The sequence below is a fragment of the Rhyacophila brunnea genome, unplaced genomic scaffold (genome assembly GCF_057557595.1).
Source record: "Rhyacophila brunnea isolate RB1 unplaced genomic scaffold, BYU_Rbru_1.0 scaffold_15, whole genome shotgun sequence".
Taxonomy (NCBI): domain Eukaryota; kingdom Metazoa; phylum Arthropoda; class Insecta; order Trichoptera; family Rhyacophilidae; genus Rhyacophila; species Rhyacophila brunnea.
In genome coordinates, this window is record NW_028232806.1 from 16657310 (window position 1) to 16676948 (window position 19639).

General features: G+C 36.3%; 1 protein-coding gene across 1 annotated transcript; it reads left to right on the forward strand.

Moving 5' to 3' along the window:
- The first annotated feature begins 12146 nt into the window (after positions 1 to 12146).
- LOC147074959 (uncharacterized) lies at positions 12147 to 18975 on the forward strand. The gene is made up of 3 exons (XM_085942972.1): positions 12147 to 12376; positions 15152 to 16592; positions 17508 to 18975. Exons 2-3 carry the CDS (start codon positions 15657 to 15659, stop codon positions 18411 to 18413), a joined length of 1842 nt encoding a protein of 613 aa, XP_085799098.1. The 5' UTR covers positions 12147 to 12376; positions 15152 to 15656; the 3' UTR covers positions 18414 to 18975.
- Positions 18976 to 19639: the final 664 nt, after the last annotated feature.

A 19639-nucleotide genomic window follows, 5' to 3' on the forward strand; every position in this document is an offset into this window, starting at 1 on the left:
AAATAATATTTTTTTCTTCAATCAGTTCTCGTGAGACAGTCTTGAATCTTGATAATGGTTAGTATAAGTTTTTATTTTTGCTAAATGCTTATCTAGAATCTACATATTTGTAGGTATAAGTATTATTAAGATTTTTTCAGTCAATTAGTTTTCTTTTTATCCCAATCTGGTATATTTTTGTGAACGACAGCTGACAACACTGGTCATGTTAATTGAAAAGAGGGAAATGTTTATGTTTATATGGTGGACGGCTCCTAAATTTCCTCAAAAAAGGATCGTCTGTATGCGGTTTAGATCCGTGTGCCATACTAAGCTTATGATTTTCGTTCATGAAAATATATTTTCACTAAATTTGTAAGTTTAAGTGTATGGTATAAACGTTTACAATCAGACGCTTATAATATACTTTGTGGAAATATATTTCCATGACCAGAAAAGATAAGCTTAGTATTGCACACGGTTCGAAACCGCATACGGTTTCAGTCCATGGATGGCCTATTACCTAATCTATTTACTGATTCGAGTTTTGAATTTTTTCCTCAAAATTGGTTAGCGCCGGGAATATACGGGAAGTAGGTACTTACAGAGAAATATTGCGAAATGATAACCTACCTACATGCAGTAGCGAAGGGTGGAGGTAGGATGTTAAGATTCTCCGTAAAAAGTGCACATTAAACTTTGACAGTCATACGTATTTGTTTTTATTGAACTAAGACTACAATTTACAGATGGTATTGGTTATTTTTGACTTCATATGACCATCAAAGCTTAGTATGCACTATTTATGGCGTATATTAACAGCCTACCTCCACCCTTCGCCAATACATAGCATACATAGCATAGCATCAAAATCTCAGTCGACAGTGAGTTAGCTGTAAGCTGAAATTAAAAAATAGATCTTCTGTAATAAACAATTTAGATAAAGATTTTCTACAATCAACATGTCATATCACTGTATGATTTTAGTGTACATGACGGAATCAGGGGTAAGCGTATAGATACGTGAAAGAGCAAAGGGATTTGTAGTTCCACAAATCTTGCTAAAACCTCAACAGCCATAACTAACTACTGATAGGGTCACATAATGTCTCAATTCAAAATAATATATTTTCTGAATGTCTTAATACGCCACTGTGATATTTTTTAAATTTTATAATAATAATAATTGAGTCTACCTACGTGTAGCGATGGATGCGAATAGGTAGGTAGGTATGTAAAATAATAATGAAGCGATCTATTAGTTGTAAGTCGGGTTGAGTTTCGAATTTCTGGTTAATAAAAATAGTTACTCAATAATGTTTTAAATTAAAATTTTGATTATTTTACATTTTCTTATGAGACACGACCTTCAAGATAAAAACAAGATTTTTTCATTTTGAAAGATCCGTCAGAAACTCAGAATACTTTAATAATTTAATTAACATTTAATTCTACACCCACGCACAATAAATAATTGAGATACCTACATTACTTCCAGTTACGCCCCGTGGGGTAGGCAGGTCATGCGTTGCTTTGGGACGGCAGTGGCGAAGACTCCATACTAGGCGATTATTTAAAGCCTACCTTCTTAAGAAAAATATTTTGAAATTGCATATTGACATATTTATATACTTATTTTATGTTCTATAAAAATAATTTATTTTGCCAACGAGGGATGTCGTATATGTAGGAATGTATTGCAGTATTACACAGTTTACAAAACAATCTGCGAAGGTATTAAGAAATATACCACAGCGCGCCATCTATCTTGACGTAAATAAATTTCCGATTATGTGTGAAATAATTCTGATTTTTTTTCGTATGGACTTTACGTCTCGTAACCTCAGCAAGTCTGCTGATTTGTATGAAGTAAGGAAGCTCCTATCTATTATATTGTTGTCACGACTGCGCACTTTGTCCAAAATTATTAATAATTAGATAATTAAAAAAAATATTTCAACGGCGTTTAATCGAATATTAATAAATAAGTAAGTATGCCTAGATTGTTTTTAAAAATAAACATAATTGTTATCTAACGATTTTTGATGGGTATAAATGTTTTGAAAAATACGTAATTTAAACACATCGCTCATTTTTATGTCGTCAATGAGTTTTTGAAGTTTCGTTGAATTAGTGTGTCGTTGTCATTTATTGGTGTGTACCTACCTATTCATTAGTAGTAAATATCGTACTATATTCTCGTAAGTATACCTGACAAGTGTGCTCTTTTTATCAGATCTCCACAGCCTACCTCTTTCCAAAAGTCACCCTTCGCCACTGTGGGACGGTACATTATAAAGGGCGGCGACTAAAGGAACTATTACATATTATGTATATTACAACTTTCCAAAGAAGTGGCGGTTTTCCATGAAGCAGACTATGTGATCACGCCGTTAGAAAGTGCCGACATCTTAGTTAAAACAATAATGGAAGCGTAACTAATAATCCTGGTAACTTATCGTATTTTTTTCACAAAGGGGCCGCCAAACCTCCACGTACCTAAGACATCGCTGTTTGAGTGTATGTTTCATGGAAAATACTCTAATCCTCAGTAGATGATGTGTATGTACCTATGTCATTTTTTAACAAATTTTTGTTGCACTTGTCTTTTTACGATTGTTAATAGACAGTGACGTCCCGTGGGGGTAGGTAGATTGAGCATCGCTTGGGGGCGACAGTAACTCGAGGGCGGCAAATCAATAAAAATCATTTGGTATATAGGTATAGAAATAGCTACTTAAACTTAGTAACAACGAAAATATATTTCCATTAAAAATTCTGCTCACTGGTTGGAAACAAAATGTATTAATTAACATAAAAGGTTTAACAGGACTAAAATTTTTTTTTTGTCGCGATGTCTAGTTTACTTCCGTCGCCCTTCGACGTCCTTGGTGACCAGAAACTACACGTGCACGGATGATAAAAAATACTGTAAAAAAATGTGGTGGCATTTTGGCGCTGTCCAGGGGCGGCATTTTGTCTAGGGACGTCACTGCTAATAGATATCTACTTACTAGATACTACCTACCTATGTAGGTACTGAGCTACCAGCAAGACTGTCATGTTTTAGATTAGATCTACCCTTTTAAGGATATTTTCATACACATATTATGTGTAAGTACCAGGTTATGTCATTTTGTGTGGTGGAAACCGTCGACGCAGTGGTCCCACGACCCATCCTTGCGTCTCGCCTTCTCGCGGTCGGGTCGTTTCGGAATTTGTAGCTTAATAACGAAATCGATGTTATGCACGCACGATTGCTTTACTCAGTAACTAGGTAGGTACCCGCCTAAATGTAAGACCTTCGTACGAATTGATTCATTTCAGGAGATCGACGCTTTTAACTTTAAACAATGCCCTCCGGCGGACGAGTTTCACAACGAGATGTAAACCGTAAACCCTCTCGCCACCACTGAACATCTTATAATATTCATTTTCTCTACTTACCTACTTTCTGTAGAAGCCTGTCATGCTATTTAAAATCAAAACAATATGTATTCACGAACTTTATATTATGATTAAAGGATTAAAATCAAAAATTATATTGAAATACTTGAAATCTTTGAAGACGCGGATGAAAATAATTAAGTTTGCTAAAAATGAATCCACAATGAGAAATGATTACAGATAATTGAAACAGTAGTCCATGAGTCCTTTATTTTCAGCTGCATTTTCATATAACTCTTTAGGATCTTTGTAATTACTCAATAGATAGGTAGGTACTATTATATTCCTCCAACAGTAGGTATGTTTCAAATAAAGAAGACAAAGTACCCTAGACCGTGTGGTTGCGAATGAGTGTAGTTCTGGTCGTTCTGGATCTCTGCAATCGTTCTTCGTAAGCTTCGCATCTGAACATAGTGTAGAATGTAGGGCAACCTTTTTTGTTAGACTGAACCCTTGGGACACTTTTTAAAAACTCGAGGTCCTCTAACTATCCAACGTACATTAAGGTCCAGATAAAAAAAATATTAAATACTTATACCTATATGTAAAGAAAGTAGACAGTATTTTACAATCTAGGCAATAACCGGAAGTCGCTGGAGACGAAGTGCGATTAACTAAATAGTAGGGGCTTGTTAGTTCACAGTTTTAACACGTGGACAACTCGTTGATAACCGGAAGTCGGTGCAGTCGAAGTGCGGTTAAAACAGGAGGGGCTTATTAGTTCACAGTTTTAACACGTTGACAAGAAGATCTTGTTCGACAGTATCTATGTGTTTATTGACCTGCAAAAAGTTTTTGACAATTGTATGTAAAAATGACTTTCCTATTTTTTTTGGCTGCGGTGCTACCTAATACTCTAGCCAAAAAAAATAGGAAAGTCATTTTTACATACAATTGTCAAAAACTTTTTGCAGGTCAATAAACACATAGATACTGTCGAACAAGATCTTCTTGTCAACGTGTTAAAACTGTGAACTAATAAGCCCCTCCTGTTTTAACCGCACTTCGACTGCACCGACTTCCGGTTATCAACGAGTTGTCCACGTGTTAAAACTGTGAACTAACAAGCCCCTACTATTTAGTTAATCGCACTTCGTCTCCAGCGACTTCCGGTTATTGCCTAGGCCCTAGATCTTCTTGTCGGACGGTAGGTAGGTACCTAATTAACAATAAACAGTATTCTAACAAATCACTACCATCTTAAACACTTTGGCAGAAATAAAATTAACCGTGTGTAATAGGCGACGACTTTCATTCGTGACAACTGGTTACCTCTATGTTTACTTAAAACGTGAAAATACTTCATTGTTCAAAAATCCTATTTCACTTTATTAGGTATCCAATTTGTTTCAAGTTGTATTTTTTGCGAATTCTCACGGAGCCATGGTTGGGAATCACTGCAGTGTAGATATATAATATTCACCTCCATAAATAGCCACCGATAATCTAGTTTCCTAGACTGACATTCGAAAAAACCAATGTCATGGGCACGAAAAACCACAATTTTATCTCGCAAATGAATAAATTATGGACCTACATTAAAATCGAAAGCGAATTCTCTTCTTCGTGCCAACTGCCATCCCCAACGGAAGTCGATCACCATCAGAGCAATATTTTTTTATCATCTGCCACCCGGAACAGTTCGGTCATTCGATGTAACTGCACGTACCAATCGGCTCTTAATTCATGAAATGGGAAGTCGTCTTCTGCTACGTTTACCATTGATCTTTCCTTAGATGACAATGTGAGGAACGCTGATCTTTAGGCTGCGGACACACGGCATTGCAGTTGACGTGCGTCGACGCAGGTCTTATTTGATTCCAATTACATCCGATTAGAATCACCAATTAGATAAAAACAAATCCAGCTGGTGATTCTAATCGGATGCAGTTGGAGTCAAATAAGACCCTGCGTCGACGCACGTCTACTGTAATGTCGTGTGTCTGCAGCCTTAATCCGCTCATAATGTGGCCGAGATACTGTAGTTTTTTTGGTTTTAGTTTGGTAGCAAATTATAGAATTTAATTTAAATAGAGTATGTTGGTATCCAAGTCGGTTGTATGGTCTAGGTAGTAATCTAGGTACATAAGAAATTAAATTAATAACCAAACAATATATAAGATTTAATAAACCGTCTACTGAAATAGGCGGTACCCAAATACAGAACCTACGTAGGCCCTAAGCCTAAGATAAAAGTGCGTAGTAAGTGCTAACGGCCTAAGTACTACGCACTTTTATTTCTAGAACCCCTGTCCAAAATGTGCTCCTACCAAGGCCCAGTGACGTCCTGTGGGGGTAGGCAGATTGAGCGTCGCTTGGAGGCGGCAGTTACTCGAAGGGCGGCAAATCGAGGAGAATCATTAGGTATAGGTATATAGAAATAGTTACCTAAACTTAGTAATAACGAAAATATCTTTCCGTTTGAAGAAAAGCGACACGGATCGCCCTTAATTCCTCCAGAAATAGCAAATTAATGTATGGAAAAAATGAAATGAAAGAAACTACTGTATTAACAACGTCAAAAAATCCCCACTTTTGGGGACAAATATTTATAAATTTAATTTTGTAAGTTTTAGTAATAGGTATATATTTTGTTAATAATGTACCCATACATTTCTTAGATATTGGAGACATGAAAAAATACTGTATAAAAAATTTGGCGCCATTTTGGTGCTGCCTAGGGGCGGTATTTTGTCTAGGGACATCACTGCCAAGGCCTGAACAAAAACGAACCATAAGTGCGAGTGAGTAAGAATTCGGCATGCTTACATTTCCACTCTATGCGTTATCAATGACATTATTAATGGACAACGCATTCAATACAGTAGCTAGCAAGTAAATTCACGCATAGCGACATTCGCACATGTATAGGTAGACGTCATGCAATTTTCATTATTGTAATGGCGTTAGAACAGTGCTTCTAGTGTCAATGTTAATTTGAGCGAACCCGTCCGAACCGAACCATTCGGCAGACCGACAAAAAGCATCGGAAAATTTATAGCAATATCACCTTTATTGTAATGGCGTTAGAACAGATTATGCCATTCGGCAGACCCGACAAAAAAGTGAGTGTCATTTTTTCCAGATGCTTCGTCAATAATGTCATTGGTTAACACAGAATTTCTACGGCTGAATTTAAAAAAATTGAAAACGTCGCCGGTACAAATTGATTTGACTGATTGCATGCATTTAAAAACTGCGAGCACGTGTTGCTGAAATTTATTGTTTTTGTATTAAATATAAAGTTAGTGGTAAATATTTTTAGTTATTTTAATATAACATACATAATATGGTTAACTATGTTGTGTTTGAATTTGGTAGTCGTACTGAGAAGCAACACGATGGTAGGTATAATTCGGCTGGAATGTTTTTTTGCAATTATTTGCGAAACGGCCATACGATGGTGGCCAATTTTCCTTCGAATAGAAGTGTTTTTGTGGAAATTACAACTAATCATCACCTAATTTCCAATTAAACCTAATTGAAGATAAATTGTTATGTTCGAATCAGAATCCAGTTGGATGTGTTGATTACTCTAGCTAGGGAAAACGATATTCCATATAAATAATTTGATCGGTAATAAAATTCAATTTATTGTCGATAGATAGACCTGGTATATACCAGGTTGGTGGTTGGTGGTTGGGTACCTTCTCTATGGAAATTAAAGGGGTGGGTAAATAGGTAAGTGATTTAATTTATATGTAGGTATTTAAACAAAGTAATTTTTTTAAATTCTACTTTAATTCAGTCATTTACGTTGACAGCTGTTTCGGGCTATAAACGTATCTTCGGAACGGTCAACTTTACTATGACTACTAGGTATTTTTGAAAAATTTGTTAAGAGGGGGGAGGGATTAAAAAATCCAACGACCCGGAAATATTTTATTTAGAACCGCAAGTGGCTGGTGTAATGAGACAAAATCAAGAACCAGCCAACGCCCGTCTCTGAAATTGGCCGCCCGTGTGCGCTGCTCATATTGCACATAAGAATGCGGCATTCCTGTCCCAGCCTATCTTTGTGTTTAAGTGTGTTTCACTGTATCAGTCAGAGACATTTCTACTGAATTGAAATTATTATCGAGAGCTTCATCAAAATTATAATAATATTATTTGTTTGCAAATTGAAATATTAGCATAAATAATTCGTTTTTGAGAAAACTTGTGTAGGCAGGCGGTATTAAGTAATATTTCAAGGATTCAAATAAGTATTAACTTGTAACTGGCGGTCAACACGACATCTTATTTACATTTTCAAAACCGGCTCATCACAATATACCTACTTACGTACCTAATAATATTATATTATTAAAATGATTTCTATACCAACTCCATTCGCCCATTCATTGTGACTGCTAAGTGGATATGTGAGTAAAAAACCCGATAAGGAAATTTCTTAATTTATTTCCAGATTCTCATCAACGTACCTTACCCAGGTAGCCCAGGCAGGCGCGCACAAAATGGGTTGGGTATTCAGAGTAATGGTTAGGTGAGTCCATTTTGGAGAAATATGAATAATATCTTCATATTTACCCCGCCTACCGTACTACTTTTAGCTTCTCGTCGCTTAAACCGCTAATGTATCGCACTTTTGTACATATATATTCGCATACATTGTCCATACCCAGACACTCCGCACTTTGAGTCTAGCGATAAACCTGCAGATATAACTAAGGGTTTTCACCTACGAGTTATTGCGATCTGTCGCATCCACAATGAGCGTGGCTTAACGATAATAAAATATAAGTGTCCATTTGTGTCTTCCAGTCACCACATGTGTCGCGTGTCGTAGAATGGTGAGAGAGTGGAACCAACCCACCCAATGCCAAATCATCCGGGTCATGATCCTCAGTTATGAGGTCCTGACGAAGATGAAGCAGAAGTAAGAGGTATTCCATTTACTTAAATAATCTGTATTTTTCCTTTTCTGAGGGGTGAAAACACTCCTCCCTTGTGTGCACGCCTGAGCCCAGAACATTATAGGTATAGTCAATTTTTTAAGACTTTGTTGAAGAAGAATTTGTCAGTTTTGTAGTCGGTAGTAAATATAGGTATCGCTCCTGTAGATATGTAGGCGCCAGTGACGTCCCTAAGCAAAGTGCCACCCTAAGGCAGATTTAGAATAACGTCCCCTTTCAGTTGTAGACGTTGTTCACGAAACTCAATATTAAACAAGGGTATTTTTTACGCAAATAACGTTAATTGAGGTTTGAGGCGCTGACAAGTTTGGAGGCCTTCTTGTGAAAACGTTGCCTCTACGTAAAAACGGCCAATGGGTTTTATAATACAAAAATTGGTAATGGGACGACTGGCCTCCGGACAATTGGACGCCGCACTGTCGTAGACACGTGTAGACGAGGTATTTTAATCAGTTTCTATCTACTACTTAGTAGTTTGAATTCATTTTACTCTTAACATAATGTATTCTTTATCGCGGATTAAGAATTACCATGCCTAAGGCTTTATATAAAATAAAAAACTCTTTTTTCGTTGGAACTTAAACATATGCACGATTAAATCATTGTTTACGTCTGCATATTTACATTCTCACCAACTATTAAATCATAATATAATCTTTGAAATATACATAATAATATTGAATATTTTTTTAAGTACCTATAAGTACCTAACGTCTATATATTTTCGAATTCCGTGGCGTCCAGTTGTCCGGTGCCGAATCGTCCTAGACCCCAAAAATTCGATAAGTTACCAAAAAATCTGTAATGAAAACGACAAAAAAATATATTTTCCCATAATAACTAAAAAAATTAACTGAATAATCGTTTACCTTACATTGTTACGCCTAGTTTATTGTTTCTCGATTATTTTTAAGTTAAATATTATAAAACAGTACCTACCTATGGCTTATGAGGTTGTGTTGTGACTAAAAATTCGATTTTCAATTTTGGAATTTTGTTATAATATTATGTACCCACCAAAATTTTAAAACACTAAATTTTAGTTTAAAAAATATTAATCCTTAGGTAGGTACAATAATAATATGTTATGTTATGTATACCTACGTCCTGCGTTTTATTATACCTAATTACTAAAAATAATACCTATAACAATATCTTTTTCAGTAAGTACTTTTACTGGTCATCTATACTAATGTAAATATACTAAAATCTAAAATATCATGCGTCCTGGGTGTGACCGCGTTGTAACAAAAAGTTTTACTATTTACTTTGAGATGCCGCTATTTTTAAAATAGTAAATAATATTATCATCATATCAGAATTTCTGTTTGTGCGAAGATAACTTCACTAAGTTTACAAGCGCACGATTTTTGTGATACCGGAAATATTTGTAACTGTTAAAATGTCACAAGTTAGTGTATTGAATAGAATTGATAGATTTTTGAAAAATAAAACATTTTACAGATATTTAGTTATTTCCGGTCAAAGGTATGATTTTTTAAATGTCTTGCAACATTGACTATCTAAAAAAGCGGGCTTTTATGAAATTGTCATACGTTTACGTTTACAATAATAACAAAAGTTAAAAAAAACTGTGAGATATAAATCATTACTGATTGTGGTCAGTTCACTGCTGCATAAAAGTCTTATCCAACCAGATTAATATCTGAGAGAACCTATCATAAATATAATATTAAATCTTGTTATTAAATTTCTTAAAATGAACTTACGCACTAAAATATGAATTATTTATCAACTATAAATATATCATCAGCCGGAGTCCATCCTCATAGATCTGTCCATGGCCTTTGATTGTTCGCTGCCACTGAAATTTATGATTTCGTCTACCTAGCGGATTTTAGAGTGTCCTTGGGGTTGTTTAGTGCTTCCTGAATACTTTTGTATGACAGCGTTTGTCCAGCAGTTGTCCACTCACCGAGCAACATATTATCAAGAATCCAGCCTATAGCTATTGTATCTACTTGGCGACCTCTATTACATCGCGACATTGTAGACTATTGCCTGCTTCCTTATGCATTGGTTTATTTTGTGATCTTTCCGCATTATGCCCAACATGCACCTTACCGTGCCATGTTGTGCTACTCATATATTCTTTTTGATTTCTTTTACCTTTTTTGTTTTACTTATTTAGGAGTTTTATATGTTTATATTGGATGCATGATTGCTCGTTAAACCAAACTGGAAACTGAATATGGGCGTCTGCATAATATTTGGAAAAAAACAATCTCTCGTTGTACTTTAACCCAATGTGCGTTACCAGTGCTCACGTATGCGTGTGAAACATGGACTCTAGGTATACTTACCTAATTATGAACAAAACAACAATGTTTCAAAAACTTTTAGTTGAGGAGCTCATTATCAAACACGGCCAAGTCATGTTCACTTTGTTTATCAGGAGAGGCGAAAGTTTGTTTGACTACCTTTTCATTACATTTTATGTTGTTATGCAATCTATACAGCTTCCTATACTCACAATAAGACAATTGAAAAGATAAAATTTTATTGAAGATTCTTAGTTTTGTCAGAAAATCAGCTTGAATACATGACTTGGCCGTGTTTGATACTAAGGTGTTGACTTGGCCGCTTATGAAACTAAAATGAGTTGGAATGTCATTTAAAATTAAAATTTACATAGGGAATTCAGTCTAAAAAATATATATTCAAATGCTTGATTTTTATTATCTTTATAATAAAATTAATATTTATTGAGCAATGAATGGAATTGGGTAATTAAGGCTAAACATAATAAAATACGCGGATATGACTACTCGTAAAACACTCCAGGAGGATATTATTTACCTCGGGTAAAGCAGACAATTCGTCTGCTTACAAAGCGTCAATTAAATTAGTAAGTATTATCTCAACTACATAACAAGTTGCAAGTAAATGGATTGCCATAATAAACTATTACAATGGCATTAAACTTCTGCAACATCTTGTTGCATTTTAATACTAATTAAATATAAAAATAGCTCCATACAAAAGATTGCCTGATTGAAATTTTGCAATCTGATTGGCTCCTTGATGACTTGGCCGCTTTGATAACAACTGGCCGTTTTGGCCGTTTTTGATATTGAGAGCACATTTTAAGTTAATTTTAATACACTGTTAGTCCGAATTTGATACTGAAATATATATTGAATAGTGGGCATTGAAGTTCCCTACCGGAATCAATCAAAACATGAACATCGGCCAAAACATGACTTGGCCGTGTTTGATATTAAGCTCCTTAGTTATACTCGAACAGCTAAAATATAATATCACCTGTATGTTATCTGTAAAGTACTATTGGTCATATTTTCACGGTCTATTATTAACATAATATCAGTAATTATTCATGAAAATGAATTATTAACATTTTGTGTATTTCTTTAATCTTTGTAGGTACATTATCACACTGACGTAAACGCTTTCGGTTAAAAAGATTAAAATATTGTGTTGATTTCATCAACATTTTTTCTAGCGGGGTAGGTATTAATAATTAATAATAAGCGTAATATTAATATTTTTCTTCGACAAATATTTTTCATATTAGGTACCTAAATAGGTACTACCTACTTAGTTGTATAGTTAATTATTATCACCATATTATTTATACGAATTATTTTAATTAGGTGAAAATGATTTAAACAATAATATGTGTAGTTGGTCCAAAATAGAGTGGTATAAATTTAAAAAAATATTTTACCTTTCTTTCAGTCTTATTTTTACTGTGATCAAGTATAACTAGTTTCCTATAATAATTTGACGGGTTACCATAGTTCAAAAAGCGACGCGTTGAATAATGTGGAAAGTCGTTATCAAGAGTAGCCATTTTTGCGAGCTCATACAATTTTAAAAAAGGAACATCTCCATCTGCAGACCATTTTGTAAAGCCAAATGACGACAGTTTTCGAAAACTATTGTATGCGCGGGATAATATGGATTACTAAAACGTTTGTGATTGAAAATATACCGAAAATAAATCCGCGATGGCAATGAGCAGCATTTCCAAATTTTCACACGGAAAAAGTGTAAGTATTAATGGCTTCTTATTGCGAACCTTATGTCATCGTGTCCTTAATTTAAAACCGCTGCTGTTCCGTTCAGTATTCCTCATTCGATTGTTTACTTTAACATTGCTTGACGGATTTAGCTCGTAAATACTCCCAGCCAATTTAATCCCACTCGTAGTTAGACCGTCTCGTGCAATTTCATATTCTCGGCTTGGCATTTTTGCTCGGCGTTCTACATTATTGAATGACCCCCATATTTTGACATATCCCCGACATAACCAAATATTTTATCATCTGACAATTTGAACTAGTATACAGTAGAATAATTAAACGAGTTTGTTATTGCTACACTTAATGCTAATTACAATTTATAGAGCCACATTACTTGGATTTTCTCCACTTCTAATCAACTTTTTTGTCATGTGAACGTTTTGAACTAATAATTTGTAATGCGGAAAGTCTGTATGTGTTGCATTATAAAATTTATAATGCAACACATACAGACATAATAATATGTTTGTACAATAAAATTTCAGTCCTATTTTATAGAATATTTTCTTTTCTTTCGACCATGTCCGATCCTAATAGGATCATAATATGGGCCTCCGCAGAGTGTAGGTTTGGGTCTTTTTACTGGTTCTCCGCCACCGCTCGCTGTCATCTGTCAGTGAGCGCAGTGTTGCCAACCGAACTATAATTATAGTACATTTTGGTTCACGTACTATTAAAGAACGTATAGCACCTACGTCAAAAATACCACAATTTTGAAAAATGGAATCAATTGAATTCGTCGGTTGTGCGTATATTCCCCATTGCTTATTTCATTGCGTTTAAAAGTTGTCTATATTGTCGATGTTTAAAGTTCCGTAAAATGTTCATACTTCAATCACAGCAAATCGTAATAACGTTAAGCGAGGGACGTAGTAAGTATAATCTATATTATATAAAATCTCAGTGTGTGATATTAGTCTATGGACGTAGTCTTGCGTTGTATACTCGTTGTAATTTACGTGACAGTTAATGACGGCGGCCGGTGCTAGCATTTTCGGTCGTAAGAGGTGTTTTAATAAAGCAGGGCATCGGAATTTCTCAAATTCTCCGTTATGTTAGTGTGACAAACAAAAAACTTACATTTTCAACACGTCCTATAATTTTTGCCGAAATTCTATAATGTCGTGGACCACGTACTATAATTCGATGACAAAAAGATAGCTGAATTCGAAAATGGCGACTGACAGATAAAGACGACGGAGAACCAGTAAAAAGCACCGAGTTTGTATTGACAGTTTTTGTTTGTACGAGAAATGGATGTCGGCCACTTGCTCAACCTATTAGGTCCATACTCTGACTCATACACAAATTGAAAAAACAATATGTGTACTTGCCAGACCAAGGATTCAAACCTGGGACTAGGCCAACGCTTCAGCCGCGTGGCCATCGTGACATAGAATATAGGCGCTTATATTTACTGACAGTACATTTTCATGGCCCAGAACCAAAAGGTATTTTGTATACGTTAACCAAGCAATTTCAATCTACATGCAGTTTGATATTTATGCCATATAAATTCATGTTTGGCTTCAGCAATGAAATTTGAATCCTTCATTTAAAAAACGACATGTCATGTTACAGAATTTGACGTTATTAATACCTTTTGAGAGGAACCTAGTCTACGAATCCATTCAGAAACATCACACTTTTTGTCGGTGTCACAATTTTTTTTATGTACCTATGTGAAATTGAATCCAGCAGTAACAATACTTTTATTTCATACGTATTGTCTCTTAACGCTATGTCATAAATAAATTGTGTATGTACGATGCAAACACTGCGTTTAGAGATATACTTAATTAATTCATTGACATTATGCCAATTATCTCAGAAAGTAGGTGGACATCATTTATGTGTTTTTAGCATTTGTATCTGGAAACTGACCACGAGGAATATGTTGGTATGGATGTCAGAACAGCAATAGGACTAACAAAAAGGTTATAAACGTACTGCATTACCAGTAATGTTAGAGTTATAGGAGAAGCGCCAAGCCGACCATAGAGAATTAACATATTAGCCCCATCTACTTTCTGCGCACAGGAAAAAGTTAAAACACATGTTTATACGTAGTTAAGCGGTCCTGCAATAATTTTTTTTGATAGAATGTCGTATGGGGACCAATCTTTCCATTGTGCTAATGATAATTTTATAAACATACCACGTTAGCGTGAGGTTTAATATTTTTGACAGAAAACCAGGCATACTTAAACCGGCGCCGGGCAAAAAAGAGTGGTGCTCAAAGTACCCACCTGCTAGTCGAGAATTGCAATACATAACAATTAATAATCGCCTAATTGCTGCACATTAGAAGAAATTGAATCTGCTCATGTTTCAGGTTAAATTGTTCCACTATAGTAGGTAGGTCTAGGTCGTTGAACAATGGCTATGAATTCAATATTTTTGATTTTACTCGGTTCCTAATAAGAAATACTTTATTAACACCAAGAATATTTAAAAAAAAAAAAAAAAAAAAAAAATGTAAAAATATGAATTATAGAATCCTATTTCTTATTAATGGTTAATTGAAATTTTTAATGAGAAATTATTTTTGTTTTACTGTATAAATGCAATAAAAAAATTGTTGGTAAATGAGTACTTCTAGGTAACGACAATTATAACTTGAAGTGCGGCGGTGCCTATTATTTTTCCAAACCACTCCACAATTTCTAGCATTTACTTACTTAATGGGACGCTCAACATGCTGAAAAAAAATATTCACATTTGTTGATTTGACTTTTACAGGAGGCTGATGTGGACGAGCTCCGCCTCGAGTTGACAGCCCTGAAAAAGACGAAAGACGTCATGATCAAGTTCTTAGAAGTCGTCCAGTGCGTCAACGACGACGTAGAAACCATGACCAATAATTATGCGCAGCTCAGACAGGTTAATCAACAGTGGGCCGATCTGTTGACGCACATCAAAGAAAATCCACAATAACGCTGTAAACTTTGTATCAAAAACTGGATGTACAAATCACTTGAATCCATGTACATATGTTTCAACGTTGTAGATAATTTTATACTCAATTAAGACTCTTTAGTACTTGGAAAACTTCATGTGGTATGTGTTGATAAATTTGTTGAATGTCATTTCTAGACATTCATTTACAATACAACTAAGTATATGTGTATTAAAGATTGAATAATAATAGTACATAAGTGAACATTGTTGAAAAGACTTTTTTATACACTTAGATTGGAATCGTGATTTAGAAGTGTATTACTATTGTGCAAAAGCCATTATCAAAATGTCTACCCTAATGAAGAGAACCGTTAAGAAAGAAGAGGAGGATGGAACGCTGGAGATACAAAAGTATCTCGATAAATTTAATAAAGAGCTGGAGGAAAATGATGATGAGAATCAGCTCATCGAGATTACACAGACGCAAGAAGGAGAAGAATCAGAGGAACACGAGGAGCAAGGGACATATTTCGTCGATGAAAATGGACAGTTTTATTTCCAACCGTTCACCTCAGAAGAAGTGCCCATAGAGGTCACCGAAAAAGAAACGGGAGAAATTTCACCGCAGCATATCTTGCCCGATGATAACATCGCCGACTTTGATATTCCCATCGAGATTACTGAAAACGGTGAAGAATTGAGTTACGTGTACGTCGTGGAAGACGGCGAAGCCACCGATAATAAAGAGGAGAACGATATCACTGTTTACGATTTCCAAGACGAAGAGGAGAGACAGCCTCCTACACTTTACGAATCTGATAATAAGGATGACGATAAGACGACAATAGTTAAGATCAAAACAGCAGGGAAATTGAAACTGTTCGAATGTCCATGCTGCGAATACTCGACGAAGAAGAAAATACTTCTTTCCAGACACATGAAGTCTCACTCGGATGAAAAGCCCCATAAGTGCTCAGTTTGCGGAAAAGGCTTCAGAACGCTGGCCACGTTAAACAATCACGAGAACACCCACACGGGAAGCAGGCCGCACAAGTGCAAGGTGTGCAATTCCGGATTTGCGACTATTGGTGAGATGGTGCGCCACTTCCGCTACAAGCACACGAAAATGCGGCCGCACAAATGCAACGAGTGTGATTATGCGGCCGTAGAGAAGTCCAAGCTGCGGCGACACCAGCGCTGCCACTCCGGCGAGAGACCCTACCAGTGCCCGCACTGCACATACGCCTCGCCTGACACCTTCAAACTCAAAAGACATCTCAGGGTAATTATACCATCTCTTTATTGTGACTTGTAAATGTCTGCCCTACAGTCGTGTAGATAATAAAGCTCCCATGTCTGACAAAAAATATATGATAAAATTTTTTCCGCTGCGTTGGTGGAGATGCCCTGACGCGCTAAAATGGTGCAAAGCCCACTTTCAATTTTTACTCACCTGCTCCTTAGCAATATAAAACACGATTGGGCCCATGCCTCTCATTCTCTGCATACCACCTAATACCAATAGGGTGACCAATGAACGGGTTGACCCACATTGCCCTATGAAATGTCAAAAAGTATGTGTCAAACTTATGTGAATTTAACAAAGTCTTTCAGTTGGAAAATTTAAACAGTTTGAACGATCTTAGGTTACCCAAATTCCTCGCAGACTATGCGGTTGTGACGTATGCGCCCCACTCTATCTTCATTCTTTGCTCCAAATATCGCTCTTAGGATTATTGGCTCGAAAATCAGAAAACCGTCATCAGACTTGTTGCTGAAGATGCAACATTCTGATCCATATGTGAGGACTGCCCTCAACAGTGTTTTGTATATCTCAATTTTTGTGTTCCGAGATACAACTTTGGATTTCAGATGTTTACAGATTCTAAAATAACACTTGTCGGCTATCTGTATTTATCTTCTGATTTCTGTTTCCAAATTGTTGTTAGCGGTGACAATGAAACCCAAATATGTGAAGTCAGCTTTCTCGAATACGTTATTTCGAGTCATTATATTTCCATGTAGCTGCAATGAATGTACTTATCAGTAATCATAGATTATTCATAGATTTCAATTCTAAAACATTTTAATTCAAAGCAAATATTATTTTTTATGTTATTTATGAATTAAAATCCTTGTAGTCTCGAGACGACAGGCATTTGGATCGTCGACAATTGATTTTTGTCCATGTTTCCAGGTGCACACGGGGGAACGCCCCTACGGCTGCGACATCTGCGGCTCGGCGTTCAGCCAGTCCAATTCGCTGAAGGCGCATCGTCTCACCCACTATCCAGAGAACAAGCCGTCATTCAAGTGTGACCTGTGTCCTGCCAGGTGCGGACGCAAATCCGATCTCCGTGGCCACATCCGGAAGCTGCACACCTCCACAGAGCCCCTAGAATGCAAACGTTGCGGCAAGAGGCTGCCCGACCGCTACAGCTACAAGCTGCACATCCGCACCCACGGGGGAGAGAAGTCCTTCAAGTGTGACGTCTGTCCCTACGCGTCCGTCTCGCATATGCATCTCGCTTCGCACATGCTCATCCACACCAACGAAAAACCCTTCACATGTGATCTCTGCGATCAGACCTTCCGCCAGAAGCAGCTGCTCAAGCGCCATCAAAACCTCCACCACAATCCTGACTACATCCCGCCGAAGCCTCGTCCCAAAAATCACGAATGCAACGAGTGCGGCAAGAAGTTCATCCACCAAGGCAATCTGATTCGTCACCTGGCTCAGCACGACCCCGAGTCGAATGTCCACGAGGAGAGCCTCGCGCTCAAGATCGGCCGCAAGAAACGGATACATACCGAAGAGGACGACGACGACGCCAGGATCATCATCGAGGACCAGGACAACGAGGAGGAAGACGATGACGCACAGTACGTCGTGTTCGAGATGATCGAACTTGAAGAAGACGGGAAGGGGACAGTCAGCATCGTGGAGTCCGTGCCCGTAGAGAAGAAAGTCAACGAAATGGTTGACACGAAGCGGGATATGGAGACCTGCTTCGGGTTTGACGAGGAGGAGGACGATCGGGAACACCTGGTGGAGGCGCGGGACAGCGACGGTTACGATTATGACGACGATGATGATGACTGATCTGTGAACTGTTAAAAAAACAAACATTTTCTAACCAAATTTTACTTCTAAAACAGAAGCTCAAACTACTGTTTTGACAGAAAAAAATATCTAGTGAACTAGCTTCTGTGGCTAAATGTGCAAATTTAATGTGAACATCGTCGATGCTTACTTTTTTCTTCCTCTTCTCTGTTCAGTCTCTGAGTAAGGAGTATGGACACCTCGAAGAATAACCTTCACTCACCAGTCTTCTGATGATCTTGCCGGCGCTCTGTAGATACTATTAGACACGGATGGCTTGACGAAGAGGCTGTCAAAGTTGTGACTCGCTTATGGCATATGTAACCTGTGCTTATTTGTATTTGTAGTAAGAGAGTGGACTGTATGGCCTCTTATTTCTTTGTTGTCGACAAAGACATACCAAAGCCGTAATAACAAAAGTCTTGATACCTTCTATCTATTTATAGGATCGGATTTAGTGGATCGTTGGATCTGGTTGCATCTGAGCGTCTGCCAATGTAATTAAGGGTTTACTGATACACTCTCATCAAAATCATCAGAATGATATTGTAGCACTTCATTACTTTTCTAAAAAGCACTAGTTCGACCTTTTGTTATTTTATAACTTTATATTATAATACTAATATGTTGTATAAGATTGTATAATACATATAAGATTTTTGTTTTATAACTCGCATATTTTGTTGTTTTGTGCAATGCATAAAACAAAAATCTGACTACATAATAGTAAAGTTTGTTAGGTTTAATATTATGATTTTGTCTATACAAAGTATTCACATTCCCTGAATAGTCTTTTTTACACTCTATGTGTACTATTTTACAAACAACTGCCATTAGGTATTTTCAATATCTCAAGTTAGTGATTTAAAATATTGTCTTTATAAAGAGAAGGTAAGATACAAAAAGGAGTTCCTTTTTTAATACCCTTCAATCGATCAATGTTCATAGTTGTAATTTACACTATTAGTTTCAAAGTCGTTAACCTATTTATTTTTTTTTTGTAAATATTTTTCTTGATTTTGATTCTGTAAGTACTTTTCTATCATGTTATATTTAAAAAATATCAAATCCAACTCCGTTTATCGGTTAAATCAAATTAAACCGGGGAGGTTAATTGTAATTCATATTGGTTGGCACCCTTTTTTTTTAAATTTTACATGATTTTTTTATTAATTTTGAAGATTTTACGGTCATTTAATTTAACCATCCGCTTTTTTTCTTGTTTA

What these genes read in the sequence shown, in the direction of transcription:
- LOC147074959 (XM_085942972.1), top strand. Translation starts at nt 15,657, where the DNA reads ATGTCTACCCTAATGAAGAGAACCGTTAAGAAAGAAGAGGAGGATGGA. An exon ending in AACTCAAAAGACATCTCAGG is followed by an intron (nt 16,593 to 17,507) that starts GTAATTATACCA and finishes CCATGTTTCCAG; the next exon opens with GTGCACACGGGGGAACGCCC.